General features: G+C 37.9%; 1 protein-coding gene across 3 annotated transcripts in view; it reads left to right on the top strand.

Moving 5' to 3' along the window:
• Positions 1-1,446: 1,446 nt before the first annotated feature.
• Gbs-76A (Glycogen binding subunit 76A) overlaps positions 1,447-25,802 on the top strand; it is a 79,616-nt gene continuing 55,260 nt past the window's right edge. For 2 of the 3 annotated variants that reach the window (XR_014129151.1, XM_081746056.1), the window contains exon 1: positions 2,216-2,427. Coding sequence is in view for 1 of the 3 variants with exons in the window: in XM_081746056.1 (XP_081602182.1) it covers positions 2,306-2,427 (122 nt within the window). In the remaining 2 variants the exon portion in view is untranslated. Of the gene's footprint in view, positions 1,900-2,215; positions 2,428-25,802 lie in introns of those variants that run through there. The other variant, XM_081746058.1, reaches the window with a different exon arrangement.

The raw sequence follows: 25,802 nt of genomic DNA, 5'->3' as shown, positions 1-25,802 counted from the left end.
GTTTGTGACAAATACAAGACTAGTTTTCATATCAAAACTCCAATAACCAGGGGCGGATCCAGGGGGGGGGGCGATCGACCCCCAGAAGAGGAAAGTTTTTTTAAAAAAAATTATATATAAATAAAACACATCCCAGAGTTTGGAGCTCTTAAAACTAGCTCTAAGTAGCAGTATTACAACCCACCGCCCCCCAGAAGTCCGCCCTGGATCCGCCCCTGCCAATAACTAACTAAATGGAAATGGTGTTTGCTACTGTTCGGGAATTGAGTTCTTGTATTTGACAACAATCAAGCAATTAATGCTGGGACTTGTTTGACCATTTGCTTTAGCAGTTTCCATGTGACCTTAAACTAATGCGATCTAACATGACTTATGAATATAGTATTCAAATAGAAAATAGCCTTAGTAAATGTAACTACCATAATCACGAGATCTGTTTCCATCAAGAAATATTTATTTTAAATAATATAGTGATGACAGATTTTGCGGCCCTTTGAACATTGTCGCCCCGTGGGAATGCACGTGTGGCACACATGGTAGACAGTAACGTCTTTTCAGATTTTGCTTGGGGGGGGGGGCAAGACCCCTTGATATAAGTAAAATTTCGCGTTTTTCACTGACTTACTACTACTATATTGATAAAATCTATATACATCTCAAACTCAGGGGGGGAAATGCCCCTGCCAGTCCCCCTAAATGACGCCCCTGATGGTAGAGCCGAACCTGTGCCCTGGGATCAAACTAGGAACCCGTTACACCAGATATGAGCGCTTTACCACTGTTCCACCGTTCTCCCTAAGTTTTACGAGAGTTATCATGGAGTAAGTAGACAAATGGATAAATAAATCACACAAATGCTGGTTGAGTCAAATAGTAGAAGCTCGATTCAACCATACCACCAGATTTTGCCAGAGTGAATTAATCAAATTTTGAATGACACATAGCCGACCAAGGCGCATTCTACGAGCCGCCCCTGTATCTTCAGTCCAGGAGCGGATCCATGACGGACTTCTGGGGAGCGGTGGGTTGTAATACTGCTACTTAGAGCTACTTTTAAGAGCTTCAAACTCTGGGATGTGTTTTATTTATATATAAAATTTAAAAAACCTTTCCTCTTCTGGGGGGGACGCGATCGCCCCCCTGGATCCGCCCCTGCTTTAGTCCCTCGCCAATTCCACAAATCTATTTCTGTAATAGCCTTACGAATATTACTTTGAAATATAGAAAAAAAAATAAATATTCAATACCTAAGCGATACGATAGTAAAAGTGACCAGCTTTTTATGTGAAGTTTACGTTATCTAACACAATAACGACTTAAATATAGGACTAAAGAAAGAAAATCTTTATATTTTCCAGCGCTGAATTATTTACTGCGTGTGCTGGGTTGAGAAGATCGTGGATGTCACTATTTTACGTCCCGATCCTGCGTGTAGTTCTCGCGGTGAGCAAGAGAGGACAGCAGCTGTTCGAGTCGGTCGGTAGGTTGGGTGAACCGGCAGACGAGAGGGAAAACAGAGCATACGTAAACGAAGGACTGTAAAATAACGAGTGTAGAGAAGGGGAACGTGACATGAACAATGTAAAGATAATCTATTTATTAGGAAGCTGGCGCTACCCAGAATGACAGGTTCACTTCCTAACTGGAACGTAAAAGTGTCAGATAAGAATTGCTGTCAATTTCAGCGCCCTGCCCGCTCAAGTGTTTGTAGCGTCTGCTTCGAACGACCTTCTTTCGTCCTTGCATCACGAAAGCGCACGGAAATCTTCGGCGAGTAGAAGACCTCAGTGACCTTCGGGGATTGAACCAAGAACCTAGGTCGAGAGTTGTGAGGCTGAGGAGGACTATCTAAAAAAGGAAATATAAGCAATACCTGGAAGTCGATTTAATTATTGTCAGGTGAGTGTACTTTTTTTTAAAAAAAAATATTATTTTATGTTAAATTGATATAAATATTACTTTTTCATTCATGACTGTAGTTGTCAAATTTTCCGTACCTCACTGGTTTTGAATGAAGTAGGTTATAAATGGGTTTAGTAAAAGTCAATAAAAAAAAGTAAACAGATGTAGGTAAATATTGAGGCTTTAGACTGGGAGAAAAAAAAATCTTTCTAAAAAAGTGAGTTCGGGGAGTCCTTGTTTTGAGGAACGTGCCAAATAGCGCGCCGTGATGAGTCGTGTGCTTGGCTCCTTTTCATGGGCCGTGACGAATGTAGACTTTCGGAAGGAATGTTCTTTTTGGAGTGGAGTGCACAAGCGAAGTGGAGGTGTTTTGTGACCTGCGACCTCAGTGGTTTCTCGGTCGATGACCACTGAGATAAAACCGGCAGCCGTGTGCTGGCTAACTGTTGCGGCGTGTTATACGACGTGGTTGTTTTTTGGAGGAACAGCCCGAAGGATTCGGTCATCCGCAGCTGGGTATTGCATGTAGGTGTCTCAATTGAATGAAATATTTTAATGTTTATATTGTTCTTGATTCAGCAATAAGAATGTTCGTTTATAGTTTAACGTCTCGTTATTATGCTTCGAGGCTATGGGAGATAGTAATGATGGTTAACGAAATGACGGAATGAAGAAAGTGGGAGAACCCTGAGAAAACTCACATACTATTTGTTCACCGTAAGGCTCACTTGGCTCCAACTAGGATCGAACTACGGACCTCATGCGCCAAGAGTGAGCGCTGTGCCACTAAATCACAGCAGCCTCAAGTTTTTTTTTTTTTTTTTTTAATTCTTAACGATTCGTTTTGGTGGTCGAGCATCAACTGATGATGATTTTCAAGAAATGCGGGTGTCAAAGTTTGTTTTCCTCTAAACCTAAATAACATATTTAGTTTCGTTACTTTCTGAAATACCAAATTATGGTACTAATTTTAAACATTAATCATAATATACTTTATTAATATACTAAGAACAGATGAATAAAAAATACAACACTTTTAGCTGTATAATTCAATGTTATAATAATATACAGTGAAAATAAACTAAAAATAAAAAAATTGCAAATATTGTGCTAATTAGACTATAAATGAATGTACACTCATGTCCAAAATTATTGTCCCATATCTATAACTCTTCTTGTAAGAATATAATTTGATAATGATTTTTGCAGGGTACTTTTAATACTGATACTATGTGTATAATCAGGAAATTTATATTTGTGGTAAATTTCATAGGGAAAGGAGTATAAATACGAAAATTAGAATGAGTAAAACAAAGTTTTGCTAAATGGACAAGAGAGTTTTATTTTCGTTTTATTGTTCTTATTTACTGCTCTTTTGACATGAAATTTGGCACATACCTGTCTTTGACGATTATACACATACTAACCTTATAAGAAATAGCGGACAAATTCGTTATCAAATTACATTCCTACAACAACATATTTATAGACATGCGACAATAATTTTGGACATGTGTTCAAAATTATAAAAAAGCTTAACTATGGCAAACTCTGTCAGTAAAAAGCTAAATTATGCGTATGCACGGTGGCTCAGTGAGAGAGCGCTTACCTCTGGGGCGTGGGGTCCCTGGATTGATTCTCGGCCTAAAATTTGTGGTGGACAGCACCGAGTCCGTGGGGTCCCGTTTCCTCTCGCTTTATCATTCCACCAGTTATTCGATCACTTACTTGCTTTAATCATGGTCTTCCTTAGCCCAAAGGGTATTATCGTGGGCGTTAAACTGAAAGATTTCATTTCATCTTTCTGCGTGTTCGCCAGGGGGGGGGGGTTAAGTATCCGATTTCATTCCCTTTTAGAACAAACGTGATATTTTATTATGTATATAGTAAATGTTTATTTTAAAAATGTATTGCTTATGGGGGCAGGCTCGTAGTCAAGAGGGAGTCTGGATTTCCGGTCCCCACCTTCGAATCTAGGCATAATGCTGAAGCTGGGATTAATGTTTCGAATTTACTTCCACAATCAAAGACGTCTAGGCTGATTGATATTTGTGAAACAAAGTTTCCTGAGCGGTAGGACTAGTGATTAGCAAATGCAAGACCAAGACCAAAACTCGGGTGGTCTTATATGTTAGTCTTGCTTTCAAGAAATCTTATGCTTTTCATATTCTGGTAAATTTTACACTTGATATAAGGGATAATAAATTCTACAATGCGCCAATAGTAGGCCTAACGGAAATACAATATATGTTTCTAAATGTAATATAGTTTACTTTCGTGTAATTATGATGATAGTGTACAACATAGGCGATGACCTTTACTTTTTTAATGGGTATCCATGCTTCGCTACTTATAAATCACACCGTTTCGTAATCTTTTTATATATTTTTTAACAGATCCAATACTCCGCTGGTTCCCAAACTGGGGAGGCTACCCGTGAGACGCATGAAAGAAAATCAAGACGGCACAGATTACTGAAATACCATGAATTGCTAAAATAGTTTTACACTCTAAAAGCATCAGATCTTTTTCTTTTCAACCACGATTAGCTTATCTTTGTATTGAACAAACTTCCAATTAAATATTGAGATTTTATTTTACTGATTCCAATATGTACTTTATAGGGAAGAAACGTGGGCATGGAGGAAAAAAAAAAGGAGAGAAGTAGCTGGGTTAAACGGAAAACGAATGAGATGATGTTAGAAATAGTAGCAGTAGGGAAGAAAACAAGAATTTTAGATGTAATTAAGAGGAGGAAGAGGAACTGGTTGGGAAATTGACTGAGGAGGAACTGTATTATGAGGGATGTTCTAAAGGGTATTGTGGAAGGAGAGAGAGGGAGGGGGCGAAGGAGACTGTAGTTGAAGAAAGATACTAAAACGGAAATTTGCTGCGTCAAGACGAAGAAACTAGCAGAGGACCACCGTACATTGAAGGTTCGCAGTTGCAGCAAGTCACCTACCAATAATGGCAGAATAACTATGATGATATTTTTAGCAATATTGGCCAAAAAAGAGAGAAAAAAAATATAATGATTATAATCAAACCTCTTAATATTTTAGAATAATTTGAGTAAAAACTCATAACCACTCAACTCTCTGTCTTTTGTTTAAAAAGAGCTCTTTCATGGCTAAGCGGTTAGAAGCCACGCCTTTGGCGTGGAAGACTCTCATATAGCCTCGCTGTTGAAAGGGGCGTTAAACTCAAAATCAACTCTACTCTTTTGTATAAATTCAATTTATATAAATACTTTTGACCTATATAGGAAATAGAAATTAACGGCATGAAACTCCAAGTTACTTGAAATAACTCTACAAAATCACTCTTGCATTCCTCGATGTGCCGTGTACCTAAGACGAATAAAAGGTATTTGATAATCAATTGTTCAACGTATAAGCATCCGCCCATGAAATTAATCTTGCCGTCACATGCACTAAGTTTTTGTCAATGTCATGAAAAATGTTATTTCGGTATTGATTTTATGAGCACAGATTAAAAATTTCCAACGGATACTTGAGCCTCGGAGCCAAGGCCATATTCATGTAATCGGCACTTATGGTGTACGGAATTCCCGATTTTCAATACTATATTTCTATTTAGTTTTGGAAGAAGAACACCACTAATATGTTTTGAAATGAAATGAAATATCTAGTTTGTCTCACGAATATGCACCGAGGCTAAGAGAGGCGGTGGTGATGAGAAACGTATGAAATGGTGGAATGAAGGAAGTAGGAAAACTCCGAGAAAACCCACGCACACGGTGTTTGCCCACCAAGGAAGCTCACATGGTGCACGCTGGGATCGAACAAGGGTCTCCATGCACCATAAGTGAACGATCTATCACTGAGCCGGTGCTTGTGCAAGAGTCTTGGTCTTGCACCCCTTCGTTTTGGTCTTGGTCTTGCATCGAGATTGCTGGTCTTGGACTTGCTTGCAAGACTCTTGCACAAACGGCAAGACCAAGACTCTTGCGCTCATCAGTAGACAGAACTGTGGCAATACATTTGTGGAACTCCTTCCCGTCATAATTTGAAACCTCCAAAAGTTTTCGGAAATGAACAGGTCAATTTCAACTACTGCTTCAACGTTTCTAGCAGCAATGGAGAAAGGAAGTTACATTGTGGTAATATTTGTGAGTGAATTCCTTTTTAGTTTTCTGGGTATTTATCGGTCACGAAAGTCATGAAAAAGTCACAAAATCAGAAAACAGTCATGAAAGTCAAGAAATTTAGCTTTTGGGTCACGATTTTTTTTTATCTGTACAAATATAAGTATAGTCTGGAAAATTTTGTTCTATAAAACGTCAAAATTTACCATCAAAAATGTCTATGTTCGGCAGTAGACACTACCAAATCGTAAGCAAAGCACCCTTCTATTACATGCATGAAAATTCGGCCCAATTCGCAACCATATTCGCTCTTGAGAATGTTACTAAATTTTATAGTTTGGAAAAGAAAAGGTCACGAAATTTCATTTTGGAATTTTAGTAGAGACCCTGGTTTTTACTTTGCCTCTATCGTTATTCCTCCAATATCCGTGTAACGAACTTCACTTCTGCAGTAAATTCATTAACGACATTTTTGACATGTTGAAGGTCAAGGAATTCGAAATTTGTAGAAAAATTACGAAATTCTCAGAATTTCCACTACTAATCAAGGAAATTTCAAGTTTTCAAAAACATAGTGCCGTTCTGTAATAGTATGGACATTTTTTTTTTTAAATCATAATTTTTCGTCATCGCTTCTCTGCAGTATCAAACATGTTATTTCAGAAACAGTTTTCTACTGCTCCTTTAACCTGTCATTTGGAACGATAGAATAATGAAAACAAAAATGTTACGTGGAAAGAAACTTCTGTTAACATTTGATTCAACAGAGAAATTAATGCAGATATTGTAAAATATTTTGCAAAACTTTATTGGATATGTACGTTTTGTAATAGTTGAGGTTATAATGAAAGGAAAATTGTTATATTTGAATGAACAGAGGAATGTAGATATTGTAAAATCTTTTTCAATACTTTAAAAAAAAAAAATGCTTTTACTCGAGATTTTTTCATAGTTTGTTTAAAATACTTACTAACACACTCTCATTTTATTGTCTTAACAAACCAATGTATGTTGCCCGTAAAATATAGAGTGGCCCAAAGGTAAGTATACAGTATCGTACTGATCTGCTCATTGAATTTTATATAATTTCTTATCGTTATCCATCAGGTAGACTTAGTTTCTTTATTATTTGTTCTTAATATCCTTTTACTTATGCCTTAAGCTCGGAACAGCCGATGCAAATAAACCTGTAAACTAGAGTTATACTAGATCAATGCAGGGGTGTATACCTACTTTTGGGCCACCCTGTAGTTTAGATTGATCGAGCCTCAGGTGGGATAACCACTGTATTTCATGTCATGCCCCCCTCCCATTACAAAATCCTAGCTAAACAAACCAACATTTCCAGTGAAATAGTTTAGATTGATCGAGCTCCAGGTATGATAACCACAGTATTTCATGTCACTGATACCCTCATTACGAAATCCTGGCTACGTGTCTGATAGAGGTTGAAAGAGAAGTGAAATCAAATATAATTCAAAGTTATGTAGTCAGAACGGTGGTTATCAACTTGTTGGTTGGTGTATTTTTTCTTAATAATATACTTTAAAAATAGCTCGAACTTTTAATGTCCCATATTAAACATTATAAAGTACAACTCAGTTCTTCTGTACATCCGTTATGTTATTATTTATTTACTTGCACTGATGACTGGCTCCTGAAGTATGACATGAGCATATGGTTGTCGTAATTACCTAAACAGTAATGTAGTTAAATTACCGTTACAATTAAATTTTAGGCTGGTTACTATACTCCACATTATCATTAAATAATTTTAATATCCACAAAATATGTAAAAGAATGGCTACTTCATATTAATGCAAAAGCGAAAAGCTTGTTATTATAATATGTACCTCACATTCTAAGTGGTAAACCATGGATATAAGCCCTGGTGGGGTCCCTGGTTCAACCCCAGCTCGGTCAAAATGGACTTTGGTGGAAAATACTGTGTGTGTGGGGGGGGGTTTCTTGGGTTTTTTCCTTTCCTCCCACTTTCTCCATTCCACTATTTAATTCATTTCGCATCATCATCTTCTTCTTTAGCGCACACGGCAAAAACATGGAACGTAAATCTCAGATTTTATTTCATTTCGTTCTGTAGCCAGTAGCTTTCTTTAGATGTTTTAACACTGTTTGGCAGTGCATGTTTAGGTCATTGTCGGTGTCTTCACTGCTAACATGCCAGTCTTGTTTGACTTTTTCTAGAATATCATCCACTTTTTCTGTGTTTGTTGCCTATTGCGAGTAGTACCTTGGACATCGAACGAAATAGACTGAACCATCTTTTGGCTGTTGCTTTTGATAATGTATCTACCCTACAAACATCGCAAATTTCACGGTAATCACTAGGTCCCGTCTCATATAACCTCGCTGCTGAACGAGATGTTAAACTCAAAATCAACTCAACTCTAACATTTCTACTCAGGGGCGGATCCAGGACGGACTTCTGGGGGCGGGGTTGTAATACTGCTACTTAGAGCTTCAAACTCTGGGATGTGTTTTTATCTATCTATCTATCTACAAACCAAATTGCTTTACGTGGTGTACACTCATGTCCAAAATTATTGTCGCATGTCTATAAATATGTTTTTGTAGGAATATAATTTGATAACGAATTCGCCTGGTATTTCTTACAATGTTAGTATGTGTATAATCGGCAAAGATATGTATGTGGCAAATTTCTTGTCAAAAGAGCAGTAAATAAGAACAATAAAACGAAAATAAAAGTTTCTTGTCCATTTAGCAGTATTTTGTTTTATCCATTCTAATTTTCGTATTTATAATTATTTTTCTGTGAAATTTACCACAAATATATATTTCCCGATTATACATATAGGATCAATATTAAAAGTACCATGCAAAATCATTATCAAATTATATTCTTATAAGAAAACAGTTAGATATGCGACAATCATTTTGGACATGAGTGTACATGTAATGCTACTATCTTTTTTTTTTTTTTTTTTTTTTTTTAACAATATCATGAACTTTAGATATATTTAAAATGTCATTAGTCAATATACGAATTTATTTCATTGTTTGGTAGACAAAGCAATTTATTTTTATAAAACCTATGTTAAGGATAAATGTAAGAAAATTGGCTGTAAGGTTGTAATAGCGTACAGTTTTTTTAAAATATTATTAATATTTTATGCCGTATGCTGCTATCGCTGATTTTTTAGCTGGTAATCTTGATGTGTGGTAGGAAGTTCTGTTCGTTTAGATGAAAGGTGAAACGGTGCATCAGAATAGATACGGTCGTGTATTATTGATTAATTGTATCTTGACATTTGAGTGCGAAAGAAACAATAACGTTCTTTTTCTTCAATCGTTGAAGGCCTGTATTCCCTTTTCTGACGAGAACTTCAGTTACATTTACAGCTGATTTCCTTTTCATAAACAATGCTAAGTAGCAGCAGTAAGCTCTGTGAGGAAAATTTTTGACATTTAACAGGGTTTCAATTACCTTCACGTTCTTATTAAGCTTGTATCTTTTTACTTGTTGACAGTTTCATTCGTTTATTCCTTTGAGTAATGAAAAGATTTGGTATCACAGTAGTATCTTAATTGCTTAACCTTTTTATCTCTTAAATTTCTTCGCTGATTTTAACGGTACCTTGAATACGGAGTGCCTACAAAGGAAGAGGATGGCATGATGGTGGTCCTTGATATTTTAGTTGTTCAAGAAAAGATTATCTGAAGCGTTTAATATATATGTTTTTTTACTTTCGAGCGACGATAGAGGAGAATAAAGTATAGTAACCCTCCCCCCCCAAAAAAATCAACAGATTTACACGTTTCGTGACTCCTTACATTACGAACAAGCGATTTTTCGATGTCTGTTCGTCCTGAAGCGCACTCACCTAGAGGCTATAGTACTAGGGATGCCCAATTCCGAAATTCCGATGGGAATCCGGAAAGTAAAATCGGAAAATTCCGGAATTAAGAAAATTTCGAATTACAAAAATATTCCGGAATTCGAAAAGAATCTGATCTCGGAAAAAATCAGTAATTCGAAAAATTTCAATTTTTTAGAATTTCCGGAATTTTTCTGAAATGTGGAAAGTGAAATTTCCGATTCCGGAAATTTTTTCCTTCCCTAGGCTATTATTATTATTATTATTATTATTATTATTATTATTATTATTATTATTATTATTATTATTATTAAGTGTTCCAGAGTTCTTTTCTTTTAGTGTTCCCACCCCCTCCAAAAAGAAGAGTAGCTTACTGAAGGATGAAAATCAGGCGCGCGCCCAGAAATTTTTATTGCGAGGGGTTCAAGCTTTCGGGAGAGAGGGTCCAATACCACAAGCCACTACGTCTGTGTGTAATATTGAACGTGTATTATTCTGCTCCCAAAAAGACAATAAGTAGACCCTAATTGTAAAATACTTCCACCAGAACTAAATTTTATAAGAGAAAGAGAACGGATGAAGTGTGGGATCAAATGTTCATGGTACAATCCGCGGCAAAAAAAACCTGCAACATGAGGATGTAAGTTTATTGTGAAACTACGCCTAACAGCATAACGTCTAAGTGGAACGAATCACGCCAGGATAAACCTCGGCCTCCTCCCGTGCACACTTATTTTGGAGCAAAAGACTTCGTCATTTCACAATAAACTTATATGCTCATGTTGCAGGTTTTTTGCCGCGGATTGTACAAGTAGTCTACATCAATCATTTCAGTGTTTAACAAGTACAGTTTTATGGAGAAAGTACCAATGTATGTTCAGGTAGGATTTTTTTTTGGGGTGGGGGGGCGTTCCGGACCCAATGGACTCTCCTGTGGTCTCTGGTAAAAATTAATGTAACTTCGAAAATAGTTCTAATGATTTTGTACATTTTTCATAAATTAACTTTTCATTAACAACTGTATAATATAGCATAAGCTGTTTCTCTATGCAAAATCCAGAAAGGCTAGCTTACTCCAGATCTGACAGTTCCTCGAACGATTCTTCCAAAAAACGACTCACAAGGAAAGGTCACGAACTGGCTCTGCTGAGATTCGAACAAGAGAATTATGTTTGCATTTGATATGTTATAACTAGACGAATTCCAAAGTTATTCGTGCCACCGGTTGAGATATAGTGAGTTAGAATATATTTTGTAATGTAAAAGCTATTAGCTGGAAGAATAGTTTGACCCGGATCATTTGTTCGGGAACGGTTGGTTATATGGAAAACTCGGCGAATACGTATCCCATCATTTTCAAGGGCACACACTTTAGGGTTAAAAGGTTTGCCCCAGGGTCCCAGACGGGGTCCAACTCAAAAGATTCAAATGGTAATGCGGTTAAGAAGCACATCATATGAAACCTGTTGCGAAATGAAAAGTGAAGCAAGTCTCGACACTCTACGACATCCCTATGCAAAATGGCGGCTGGCCAATATGTAAACAAAAACTTAATTGAAAAGTCCATGGTCACCCCTATAAATCAGAAATGGTGAGACAAATGTGAAAACACGAAATCACGTGTGGTATTAGTTTCAAATTACAACGATTTAAAGTGAAAACGTCTTTGTCCCAAGGCCTCCTTAGGGTCCCTGCTGGGGTCCAACTCATATGTTTCGAAGGCAAGGGGGGTTAAGTAGCACATCGTTTGAAAGCTGTTGTGAAATGAAAGAAGATGAGTTTACAATGACACACTAATTTATGTACATGATACAAGCAGGATAGAAAATGAAAGAATAACAAAGAAATAATTTAAGTGGTAAATAAATAAATAAAAGAAACAACAGTAGTCTCCGTTCTGTGATGCTTCCAATCATCTGCTGCGGCGGTTGGAGCTGCAGCTTGGTGGGAACAACTTCTGTACCTCGGTCGGGTCACTCGTAGGTTTCTTTATTTCAATGGGTCGAATGAATGAAGATGCAACATAATTGTCAGATGCAACATAATTATCAGCATTTTCTTTACAATGGCAGCCATATTGGAATACAGATGATACGCCTTTAACTTTTTTTGTGGATATATATACTATTGACAATAAACATATATACCACATTTCGCGTCTCCAGCTTCAGTGGTATGAGCTGGACAAACGTGTGCCACATAGTGCGGCATTTTGAACGCAAGATGTCTCGTTTTTGAATATTTCGTATCCTTTCGTTACCTACGCTTACTGATCAGCATTATGCCAAATTTGGTTTTCCTAACTTCAGCAGTTTGGAGTACCTATACTTTCGACATAGGTTTTAAGCGGCCATCTTGAATTCAAGGTGACCATTGACTTTTCAATTAAGTTTGTGTTAACATTTTGTCCATCTGTCATTTTGCACAGGGTTATCGTAAGGAGTCGAAACTTCTTCCATCTTTTTTCATTTAACAACAGTTGTCAAACGATGTGCTACTTGACCCCTATTGCCATTTGAAAACTTTGAGTTGGACCCCATCTAGGACCCTGCGGGGCCCTGGGACAAGACGTTTTTACTTCAAGTCATTGTACTTTAAAAATAATACCACACGTGATTTCCTGTTTTCATATTTGTCTCACCATTTCCGATTTATAGGGGTGGCCATGGACTTTTCAATTAAGTTTTTGGTTACATATTGACTCGCTGCCATTTTGCATGGAGATGTCGTAGAGAGTCGAAACTTGCTCCATTTTGTTTCATTTCGCAACAGCTGTCAAATGATTTGCTACTTAACACCCTTACCATTTGAAACTTTTGAGTTGGACCCCGTCTGGGACCCTGGGGCAAACCCTTTTATCCCAAAATGTGTGCCTTTGAAAATGGTGGGTTGCATGTTCGCTGAGTGTTGTATATACTCTACCGTTTCCGAACAAATGACACGGTTTAAACTGCTCTGCCAGCTAATAGCTTTTACATTACAAAATATATTCTAACTCACGATATCCCTACCGATGGCACGTATAACTTTGGGATTCGTCTAGTTATAACATATTAAATGCAAACACAACTGTCTTGTTCAGATCTCTGCGGAGACAGTTGGTGACCTTCCCTTGTCAGATGTTTTGTTCATATTAAATAAGTGTTTAATGTTAATATTTGTTTGGCATAGCCAAATGGCTTCGTCAAATCAACACCATGAAATGAGTCGTTAGTTTGTATGAAGTCGAGACCTTTAGACATGAAAATCACCTGTGTTCGAGTCAGGTATCCAAATTTTACACAAATTTCATTTTCTTAATGCTAATATTTTGCCAAAGATAACAGACTTAGATAAATGTAATTCTAATTAAATAATCTTGTAAATATTTGCTGAAATCATGAGTTTGGTGTTATCTTTCAATCAGGTTAGCAATCTTGTTTCTGCTAGCTAATCATTGCTGTAGGTTTAAAGTCAGCATTAACATATCAGATACAGTCGCTGTACAATGTTTTCATCTTGCATGATTACAGTTTAATAAGATAGACGACCTAAGAAAAAGCTTCGAAGAATACGGGATGAAAATAATCGTCAGGACAAAAGGCAATAGGAATTGGAGCGAAGCGGTTATGTATCAAATAGCCTATAGACGTAGGAGAGCGGAAAGTAGAATAGGTGATTAGTTATCGATATCTGTGTAGTATGACTAGTAACGAGATGAATTGCTTACGTAAAATTAATACAAGCATAAGAATAGCGTTTAGGAGGAAGAAAAGTCTATTTTGTCGGTCACTGAATAAAGAGTTAAGATAGACTCATAATATATTTCGTCTGGAGTATTGTGCTCTATGAGGGAGATATGTGAACATTACGCAAAAGCGAATTTAAAAAATACAACTTTCGAAATATGGTTGTTAAAAAGAATGGAGAGAATTATCTGGATCGAATGAAAAACTAGGCAGGAAGTGTTAAAAAATAGTAGTGCAGAAAACAGTTTTAGATTAAATGAAAAGACAAGAGGAAGTGGTTGGGACATTTTTTGAGAAGGAACCAGATCATGAGGGATATCCAAGAAGGTACAGTGGCAAGGAAAAGAGGAAGGAGCCAAAGAGCCTACAATTCATAGACACTATTCAAACAAAATCCAACGCGTAAGTTCCTTCAGTTTACATTAAGTGACCTACCAATAATGGCAGAATACCTATGATGATGAATGATTAACCCCAGTGCATAAAGCAACTTTAAACATTTGATTTTGATTTTTAATATATACTAGCAGAATGCCCATTCTTCCAACGGTGAGAACATGTTTCATTTTGCTGCATCGGGAATATCAGTGTTCGTCTCAGCGACCCCGAAAACTATGGATTCGACACTAATATGGGTCATTTTAATCATTTTTACATATCCCCCTCCCTCGAGTTGCAGTGCCAAAAGAGAAATTAAAACCATCCCAGGCTCGAACCTCATCCAGGGGCGCCCATGTTGTGATTTCCAAGGGGGGCAAGTATAAGCGACATTTCAAATGTAGTCTCAAATTTTGCGGTAACTATTCTAAAATATCTATTGGGTTTTCGATCTTCCGAAGCACAATTTCCTCTAGGGGGGGGGAGCGACCCACCTTGCCCCCCCCTAATAGGCGCCCTTGACCTCATCTATGTTGAAAATTTGATCGAGATCGGTCAAGTGGTTCAAGAGTTATCACAAACAGGGTCACTTTCATTATATTGTTCTGCAATTGCTTTTTCTTTCTATTTTCCCCTTAGGTTGTGATCTTTTTCACTCAAAATTAGCATTTTCTGGAGCACTGTAAATTCTCATGAAAAGAAGCCTGGTTGTGCATAGATCCTCGCAGTGCTTCTGGCATAGCGTCTTGTATTCATTGCCAGCTGTCCCATATAGTAGAAGATATGCTGATATATGCAGTAACTGAAAAACTGCGTTTTATAAAATCATTCTTCCCGGGAGTTGTCTGACCAGCTAATATTAGTATCATAGAGATCAAGGTTACGCGACAAGCAGCACTGACTGAAATCTTGAACGTTTCGCAACTTCATTCTTGTTGGTTTTTTAGTAGTGGCAATGTTCAGACTGTATTTGCCCATCTTCGCTCCTTTTCTTCTTCTTCTTCTTTTTATAATTCTTTTGTTGACTGGATGTCTGAATCTTCTGCTGCCCTTCGGAGGAAAAAAAGGAAATTGTACCCACAGTGTGAGTCGAAACGTTGATGGGACGAATGCGATGTGAATTGAAATAGCTACTTTAACGGTGATATATAATACTGTAGTCTCTGGCCCTGAGAACACGAGGCAACGACCTAGTTAATTCCTTCAGCGTATTCGGCAGTGTTTCGCTGGACACGTTTATTTTTTTTTTTTTATTTCTTCAAAAATTTGGTTATTTTTAACAGCTTGTCGAGACAGTAGTTCCATATGTAAAAGAATTCAGTTTATATATATATACAGGGTGGTCGTGCATGAATGCCGGAAAACTCGGGACATGAATCTACAGGTAAAAACAAGCAAAAAATGTCATATGAACATTGGGTGAATGCGGCTTCGTTTGGACGCTAGAGGTGTCTGAAATGTCACCTTCCGAGGCGGCAATTTGCAATATCTCAAGAACGGAGAGAACTACGAATGCCGGGTCAAAACATATCAAAGGAAACCCCATCCGAAGAATCCAATTATGCATAAGTAATGGCGAAACAGTGGCGGCGCTAGAGGGGGGCACAAAGAAAGTGAATGAAACATGGTGAAAAGTGAACAATTTACACTGAAAAATTGTAGGAGGGGATGTTACTTGGAACATGCAGCAACAAATGTTAATGAACAAAGGCAACAATGGCTACGCTGTAAGGACACTATCAGAGGTGGAATGTTGAAATACAGTATCATTTTAACGGAGAGAAATGGAAATGTCGGGTGAAAAGATATCAAAGGAAATCCCATCCGAAGAATCCAATTATGTATAAGTGATGGCGAAACAGTGGCGGCGCCAGGGTAAGCATAAAGAAAGTGAATGAAATGCGGAGAAATGTGAACAATTTACACTGACAAACTGTAGGAGCGGATGCTATATGGAACATGCAGCAACAAATGTTAATGAACAAAGGCAACAATGGCTACGCTGTAGGGACACTATCAGAGGTGGAATGTTGAAATACAGTATCATTTTATCAGAGAGAAATGGAAATGTCGGGTGAAAAGATATCAAAGGAAATCCCATCCGAAGAATCCAATTATGCACACGTACTGCGGAACAGTGGCGGCGCATGGGAGCTGCAAAGAAACTGTTAAACACTCTTAGTGATGAAACGTGCAGATCGTAAAAAACACGTATGGGAGATAAGACCCAGTGTACTGTGAAAGCAAGAGGTATTGTACTTACCATGGTCAACATAATGCCATTCTATAGAAGCTGTTCAATATGGCCCCTTTGTTCTTCGAGACAGACAGTTACAAGATGGCGTAAGGATTATCTGACTGGTGCCAATATCGCTGGCGTTTGCCGTAATGTGGTAAATGCAGCACATACACGCTGGCGAAGATCTTCAACATCATGCAGGGGCCGTGTATACACGAGACTCTTCACGTAACCCCACAGGAAAAAATCTAGGGGATTCAGGTCGGGTGAACGTGGGGGCCATGTTTGTCTTCCACCACGACCTATCCACCTACGTGGAAATGCTTTGTTCAGATATGCACGGATGGTGTGACATGAGTGGACAGGGGCGCCGTCATGCATAAACCACATACACTGTCGTGTCCTCAGTGGCACATCTTCAAGCAGAATAGGTAGGTTCTGAGTCAGAAACTGGAGATACGATATTGCGTTCAATCGCTGTGGTAAGATGTGTGGTCCCACAACGTTGTCGCCAATAATACCAGCCCACACATGCTGTTGATGCTTCGTCTCTACAATTGTATGCGGGTTGTTGAGTGCCCATCGATGGTCATTGTGGAAATTTGTGATGCCATCCCGTGTGAATAATGCCTCATCCGAGATCAATACCTGTGTTAGAAAGGCTGGTGATACACGGCAGCTCCGGTATAACCAACGACAGAAACGTCGTCGGGTTTCATAGTCACCATCGTATAACGCATGCGTTCGTTGTACGTGGTATGGTCTGAGATTATTACTATGCAAGATGCTTAGCACGACTTGATGCGAAACGTGTTCCTGCCTTGCTATTCGTCGGGTACTAATACTCGGGTTCCAGGTCACATGTCGGAGTACCCTCTCTTCCAGTGGGGGTGTTCGAACGCATCGTCGTCTCGGAATGTCTGTGTTGGGAAGGAATGACCCAGTGTCCCGCAATCGCTGATGAATACGAATAAACATCCCCGGTGCTGGAATTTGTCGATCTGGGTAGCGTTCCGCATATAACCTACGTGCTTGTTCTGCATTACCTTCCGCTAAGCCGTACATCAAATGCATATCTGCCATTTCGGCGTTAGTGTATACTACCCTATTCATTGTGGTGCATTACACATAGCACTTGTCCGTCCCGCGCTTGTCAACATCAACACTGTTTCACACGACACAAAGTAAACCACATTCAGATACACATGGGTCACTGCCCTGCCTGTAGAGTTTAGCACTAAAACGCTTGTGCTGTTACTGTCATTGCCCCATTCAGTACGAATGAACTGTGCGCTGTCCTCTGCACCTTCGATGCGAACGCTCTCGTTACCCACGCTTTCACTACTCCTATAACTAACTCTACTACGCGACGCTCTGCACGCCCCTTGTTCTACCTACTGTAGCTATGCGCCCTCTGTCATCGGACATGTATCATACAGTACACCTAGAGTTGTATTCCTTGTTTCCTGATTGCTTTCAAATAGTTGTTTTTTCACCAATATCAACTTTTCTCCGCGTTTCATTCACTTTCTTTGTCCTTCCCCTGGCGCCGCCACTGTTTCGCTTTCACTTATACATAATTGGATTCTTCGGATGGGATTTCCTTTGATATCTTTTGACCGGACATTCCTATTTCTCACCATTACAAAGATACTGTATTCCTACAATCCGCCTCCCATAATGTCCCTACAGACTAGCCGTTGTTGCCTTTGTTCATTAACATTTGTTGTTGCATGTTCCAAGTAACATCCCCTCCTACAATTTTTCAGTGTAAATTGTTCACTTTTCACCATGTTTCATTCACTTTCTTTGTGCCCCCCTCTAGCGCCGCCACTGTTTCGCCATTACTTATGCATAATTGGATTCTTCGGATGGGGTTTCCTTTGATGTTTTGACCCGACATTCGTATTTCTCTCCGTTCTTGAGATATTGCAAATTGCCGCCTCGGAAGGTGACATTTCAGACGCCTCTAGCGTCCAAACGAAGCCGCATTCACCCAATGTTCATATGACATTTTTTGCTTGTTTTTACCTGTAGATTCATCTCCCGAATTTTCCGACATTCATGCACGACCACCCTGTATATATATATATATATATATATATATATATATATATATATATATATATATATATATATATATATATATATATATATATATAAGTGATCTTAAATACAACAATATCTAACAGAATTTCTCAGCGCGCTAAGTGGGTTTTCTGGTGAACAAACACCATGTGCTTAGGTTTTGTCATGTTATCCCGTTTTCTCCTACTTTCTTCATTCCACAACTTCGTTCATTATCACCGTCTTCCTTAGCCTCGAAGCATGACCATGGAACGTTAAACTTAAAAAAAAAAAAAAAAAAAAAAAAAAAAACGGCTGAGACATTATATTAGTATCGGACGGATTTGGGGTCCGGTTTGTTATACTAATACTATAGCGGTACGTTTGCCCATGACGTCTCTTATATATTTGATATGTTTTCCTCCAAAATGTGAATGCTACTTTTAATCTTATCTTCAATTCTTATCCTCCTCCTCTTGGGTACAAACTTAGGCCTTTCCTAAGATTACGTGTTGTTTGCCACGGTGTCGTTTACCACTACTCAATTTTCGTGTTATTCGCCATGGTACTGTTCTCTCTGATTTATCTTACATCGTAATCGTGAAGATCTATACAAAATCAACTCATAAGCTGAGGGTTGCCAGATGACACATTATAACAATCAGATCTATTATACAGAGTGTTTCAAAACAACGACGACAACGTTTGGGTCGTGATTCCTGACACCAAGATAAGACGAAAAGTATAGACCAACCTGGGTGCACAAATGCTTTCTTTCGGAATTATAGGCCGCCGAAAACTTGAAAAAAAAATGAACTTTAAAGGTCCATAGCTCCAAAACAATGGGACCTCCGTAGTCGGGTCAATACTTTATTTAGGAACTAGTATGTCCCTTATCCAAATATTCATGTTTCAAAATCCTATGGTACTTCCACAACAACTTTTATAGAGGTAGTTTCTAAGTACTTCAAATTACATGCCCGTAGCCAAATTCCCTCTATAAATATTGTTCCGTCAGTACCTCAGGATTCTGAAGCTTAGAAATTTATATAGGGCACATATTAGTTCCTAAGTAAAGCCTTGATTCGACTGCGGTAGGTCCCATAGTTCAGGAGCTATGGACCTTTAAAATTCATGTTTTCGGCAACCTATAATTCCGAAAGGAAGCATTTGTGCACCCTGATTCGTCTATACTTTTTGTCTTATCTTGGTGTCAGGAATCACAATGTTCTGACGTTCTCGGTGCCCAAACGTTCTGATGCCCAAACGTTCTCGGTGTTGTTTTGAAACACCCTGTATTTATGAATACAATACATACAATACAAACGGTCCCAAAACACATTATTGGGTTATTGCTTCTATTCGGGATATTAGAAACAGGTTAGAAATAACAGAAGGGCTATATCTATCAACAATTAACATATTTTGTTCATCTGTTTAGATAATTTTAAAGAGATGACAGGGACTGAAATTTACTTCGAATTTTATACAGGGTGGCCCAAAAATAGGTATGCACCCCTGCATTGATCAAATATAACATTCTAGTTTATGGATTTATTTGCTTAGGCTCTTCCGAGCTTAAGGTATAAGTAAAAACACATTAAGAAAAAATAATAAAGAAACTAAGTCTACCTGATGAATAACAATAAGAAATGATATAAAATGCAATGAGCTGATCAATACGATACTGTATGCCTACTTTTGGGCCACCCTGTACATTTATTGAGAGAGAAAAAGGACTTCTTAAAGCAATTTTCTGTAGTTGAAGCATAAATGTAAAGAATAAATTTAATTTTCTAAATCCAAAATTGTCACGTAATGATTAATATACTTTTGTTCATCTGTTTCGATAATTTTAAATAAGTGGCGAATACAGGTAAATACAATAAAATGATCAATGCCGAATTCAGTTTTTCATTTACAGAATAATGTGTCTATTAAGCTTATTAGTGAGTGTACTAAGGATATGCAGAATGCAGGTGCTAATGTACTTTTGTTCACGATAGTACATTTCCTTTCCATGGATAGGTCTAAACAGAAATAATTTACACTTAGACCTATATCATAGGAAATTTTGAAGGGGTACATTTTTTTCCCCAGAGTTGGTAACCCCATAGTTGACTTGTGTTACAATGACAAGTATATAAAATCTAGTTCTTTAGTCGCGTAGCACAACGAAAAACAGAACATTATGTAGGCTAACAGAGGTGATATTAAGAACTCTGTTAAAAAGGAAAATGCAGTTACATTAATTTACTAAGCTATTGTGATATTAATGATATTTTGTGTTTATTTGTTTGGAGTTTATTGTTCTCTTTCAGGAGCGAATCCAATGACACCTCTCTCGTCTCACTTACCACTTGTTCCAGGAGATCAAGAACAGAGGTGCCTGGCAACCCTTCCTTTTACTCCAGGTGTAAATAAATTTGAAATTTTTGAGGTTTACGTTTCACGGTTATGCCGGTTAGGCTAAAGGAGACGGTAAAGATGAGAAATGAATGAAATGGTGGAATGAAGAAAGTGGGAGGAAACGGGGTGTGTGAATCTTCACGATAATGAGATCTGATAAGATCAAAACGCAAATACTGTGGCAAAATCGTGGCAAACATCAAAATCGAGTCTAGTAAACAACACCGTAGAAAACAACGTCACTTTTCCTAATTGTCTAAATTTCTATTCTAAAACTTCTTTCACGAGATTGCCGTCTTAAATCATTATCTTTTCTTTCTTTTTTTTAATCATATCTTTTAATTGTGAAGTTCTTGTTTCTAGTGTATCAGGATTTTCAAATCATTGTTATCCAAGAGTTTGTTGGGAATGTTTATATTCAATAGTTCCAGAAAATATTTCTGTATTTTGCATTTTTAAAACAGAAATTTTGTTTTCTTTTTTTAATAATTTAAAAGTTTCTATTAGTTTTCCCCTCTTAAATCTTCTTAGCTTTTTAATGACTAGGGATGGCCAGAACCGGTTCCTGTTGGAATCGGTTTTCGGGTCTGAACGGATCCGGTTCTAGAAGATTCGGTTCCGGAACCGGTTCTTCGGATCCAGGTCTGGAACCGGTTCTTCGGATATAGGTCTGGAACCGGTTCTGAAAACCGGATCTCCAAGAACCGGTTCCGCTGGAACCGAAATTTTGTGACCATCCCTACGCTAAACCCGAGCTGCTGGCAGACTGTGAACAGTGTGCTAGATGAAATGGTGGAAGCGACAGGCAGGCGCCCAGGCGGCGGCTGCTTGTCTCATTTGGCTAAATAAGCTGGGTAACTGGCAAACTCATTGGCTAAACAGACAAACTTGCCAACTCATTTGGCTAAACACCCACTGGTGGACCAAAATTTTTTTCTGGGGCACAAGCGCATGGTCCTCTTTGCAGTGTTTTGAAGGTGAAATTTGTGCCTCCTTTACGAGTCTTTGGGGGCTTTCGGATCCGGTTCTGGAACCGGGTTTTCAGATCCAGATCTGGAACCGGTTCCTAAGATCCGGTTCTGGAACTGGATTTTCGGATCCAGGTCTGGAACCGGTTCCTAAGATCCGGTTCTGGAATCGGGTTTTCGAATCCAGATCCGGAACCAGTTCCGAACCGAATCTCCGAGAACCGGTTCCTCGCGGAACCGTTTCCCCCGGAACCGGAACTTTGTGGCCATCCCTATTAATTACCCACCTCTGGTGCGTGGGATCCCTAGTTCCATAGCCGGCCAAGTGGTGGACAACATCGTGTCTGTGAATATTACATTCTCATTCCACCAATTCTTCCACCATCATTCTCTTGCCTTGATCATAGTCTCCCTTCGCCTAAAAGAGCCAATTGTAGGATGTTAAGCTGAAATACTTAATTTAATTTTTCATTTAATTGCACACTGCATCACGACCCCTTTCTTTATGAATTGTTAAACTCCTGATTAGGCCTAAGCTCCATTAACTTAGGCCAACACTGAACTGCCAACATTTGAAAATGCTACTATTGACGGATAAAATGATACACAAATCTAGAATTGTATCGGTAAGATGTATAACATATCGACAGATTATATTTGACTGATAACCGAAAGAAGTGGGCGGAAAAGAACGCAAATACACGTAGAAATAAGTTTTGTAGTTTTTTTTTTTTTTAAAGTGGGTTTTCACCCGGCGCACATCGTACAAAAGAGAGAAATCAATGTACTGCCTGATTGATTGAAGCATGCTATAAATAACGTACATACACTGAATAAATAAATTACCTCCTACGTTTATACTTGATACAGTGGGAGTAAAACCTGGTTCTTGGAATTACCTCAAGACTAACTAACTAGCTCTAAGGTCTATGGAGCCCTGAGGTTTAATGTAGCGTTCACAAAAGCTCGTCATTGACTCCTATCTTTAGCCAACTGAATCCAGTTTCTACTTTGTATTCCTATTTCTGCGAGATCCATCTTAATATTGTCTTCCTATCTGCGCCTAGGTCTTCCTAATAATCGTTTTCCAACTGGACTTTCAGTTAAAACTTTGAAACATTCTTACTTTCTTCCATTTTGGCTACATGGCCTGCCCACCTGAGCCTCCTAGATTTGATGACCTTAACAATGGTAAACCGTATAAATTATGTAGTTCCTCGTTATGAAGTTTCCACCATTCCCCATTCTTGTTCATCTTGGGTCCGAATATTCTTCTCAGGATCTTGTTCTCAAATATTTTCAATCTACGTTCTTCCCTCAGAGTAAGCGACCATATTTCGCAACCATACAGAACAATAGGCATGATTATCGCTTTATATATTTTAAGCTTTAAATTCCTCGTCAGAATTCGCGACAACAAGAGATTTTGAACTGAATAATAACACGAATTCCTTGCTTTTAGTCGACATTTAATTTAATCGGAATTAGCTCATTCTTTCATAAAATGTTAAATTTATAGGATCTACGTTTGGAGAGCACAATATGTATAGTTGTGAATTCGTAACCAAGTAACAAGTATTTGTAGACACTAAGCGAATTTTGTTTGGGCAAAATATAGTCCTCGACATTCCGTACATTTAATCCTGATCACTGTACCGGAGAAAATTCCTTCTTCATTTTGTATTTGTTTATTTTTGTTTACTATTAATCCCTTGTGTACCAGTGGCATCTATGTGTATGTCATAAAATAATCCACTGCAAAATACCAGTGACATCCATGGGGATGTCATAAAATAATCCATTGCAAAATACCAGTGACATCAATGTGTATGTCATAAAATACTCCGTTGTAAAATACCAGTGGCATCAATGTGTATGTCATAAAATACTCCGTTGCAAAATACCAGTGGCATCAATGTGTATGTCATAAAATACTCCGTTGCAAAATACCAGTGGCATCAATGTGTATGTCATAAAATACTCCGTTGCAAAATACCAGTGGCATCAATGTGTATGTCATAAAATACTCCATTGTAAAAGCTCTCAGTAGATGGTAGATCTAAGGGAGCATTCAATTACAACACATATAAAAAATTAGCAACTTCAAGATAGTATTTCGAGATCGGAAAAAGAAAAAAACTGTGTCTTTAATCTCTCGTCAGTATTGCCAACCTGAAACAGCTGGTTTCGGTGAAAAGTTTTGGAAAACACAAACTATTTTTGTGGAAACGCAATCGCTTTGCGGAGAACAACGAAACACTATTCTGATCAGAAATAGAACCAATTTTGCAAAACCCGGAACCGGTTTTGAAGAAAAGCAGAACCGGATCCGGCAAAGAAACCAAACCGGTTTTTACAGAAAACCGATAACCAGTTTCGGTGAAAACCGAACCGGTTTTAAAGAGAACCGGTTTCGGTGAAAAACCGTTTTAAGAAATTAAAAACCGGTTTCGGTTTTTCTAAAAGCCGAAAACCGAAAAACCGGTTTTGTGTGCCAACCACTAATTTAAACCCATACTGGAGTATATTGTGTGATGACTTGCATTTCTTTAAACTGTGATATATGCTCTTCATTGTGTTTTGCACAATCACTTTATCAGTTGGTAGTTTTTAGGCTATTAATTATGTAACACTAAAACAATGCTTGAGATCTAAGACTTGAGTGAATTAGAGTTGCTCACGGAATTCGAGAAACTTCCCGTATCATCTCGTTTTTGAGACGAGCAGAAAGATTTCTCATCTCGTGGGTAACGCTAATACCGTATAGTAAAAAAAAAAAATGTTCAAAGATGTCAGGTATTGTATGACTTGGATACATTTGCAATATAGTACATTTGCAAATGAAACGAATACTGAACTTCATAACTTAACTCGTATGCTTATGTTACAACTGGCATGTTGTAACTTTTCCTATTCTTCCTTCTGCTCGAACTGTTACATACACACATTTCTTAAATGTATAACAGCCACGGGGGCTCAGTGGTAGAGCGTTCATTTCTGGTGCTTGAGGGCTGTGGTTCCATTCCAGCTGGCGCTAAGGGTTCTTTGTGGTAGACAAACGCTGTAAGCGTGGGTTTTTCTCGTGGTTCGCCGTTTTTTGATCATTCCATCATTTTTTCATTCATTCTCATCATCAGCTCACCTTTAGAATACACAACTTAATCTAAGCGTGGGACGTAAGATTGAAACATTTCATTTCATTTTTCTTAAGTGTGTAAAATCCAGTTACTTTGTCGCACAGCATGACGAAAACATTGAACATTATATGGGCCGTTTCACGATTAAGGTCGAAATTGAAAGTGCAAAATCTGATTTTTTTTAAAAAAAAAATCTATTTTGAATGTTTTTTTTTCCGTAAATATCTCATACAATGTGGCAAATATACTTTATGCAGGGGAGCGCAAGAACGTTTATATTTTCTGAAATACGTGGCAAAATTTCCAAACCCATTACATTTACTATTTGTCATTACCACAACGCTTTTCCAATTTATGTTTTATTCTATATTTTTCCCTGTTTAAAAGGCAGTATTATTTTACAAATTGACAAACCTACATATAAAAATATTTTGCAATAAAAATTTAAAATATTAGTAATTGTTAGTAGTTTATTAAACAAAAAATACATTATTGTGACGGTGATGACTAATGACATACAGGATGGTAATTATAGGAATACATTCGGTACATATATAATATATATACATATACATACAGTATACATATGTGTAATACATATGTAATAATATGGTACTCTTATTTCATGGTGACCGCAGTGGTAGAGCGTTCACGTCTGGTGTTTGGGGTCCTGGGTTCGATCCCAGCCCCCGCCACGTGAATCTTGTGGTGGACAAACACTGTGTGCGTGGGTTTTCTTGGGTTCTCCCGTTCCCTCTCACTTTCTTTATTCCGCCATTTCGTTCATTATTCATTATCACAGTCTCCTTTAGCCTAACCGGCATAAGCGTGGGACGTAAAACTCAAAGATTTCTTTTCATTTTTTCTTATTTCAAGGGGTTGGTGTAGAAATGGTGTAACCCACAGATAAAATTAGGATCTACTTTTGCATTTATTCACTTCATTATAGTATTTATAAACCCAAAGATTTTTGTACTTTTCTCACGTAGCAGAAAAGAGTACAAAATGT

The sequence above is a fragment of the Thermobia domestica genome, chromosome 18 (assembly GCF_964235325.1).
Source record: "Thermobia domestica chromosome 18, izTheDome1.hap1.1, whole genome shotgun sequence".
Lineage (NCBI taxonomy): Eukaryota > Metazoa > Arthropoda > Insecta > Zygentoma > Lepismatidae > Thermobia > Thermobia domestica.
Note: the sequence above shows the minus strand (reverse complement) of the source record. Positions and strands in the feature narration are given on the sequence as shown.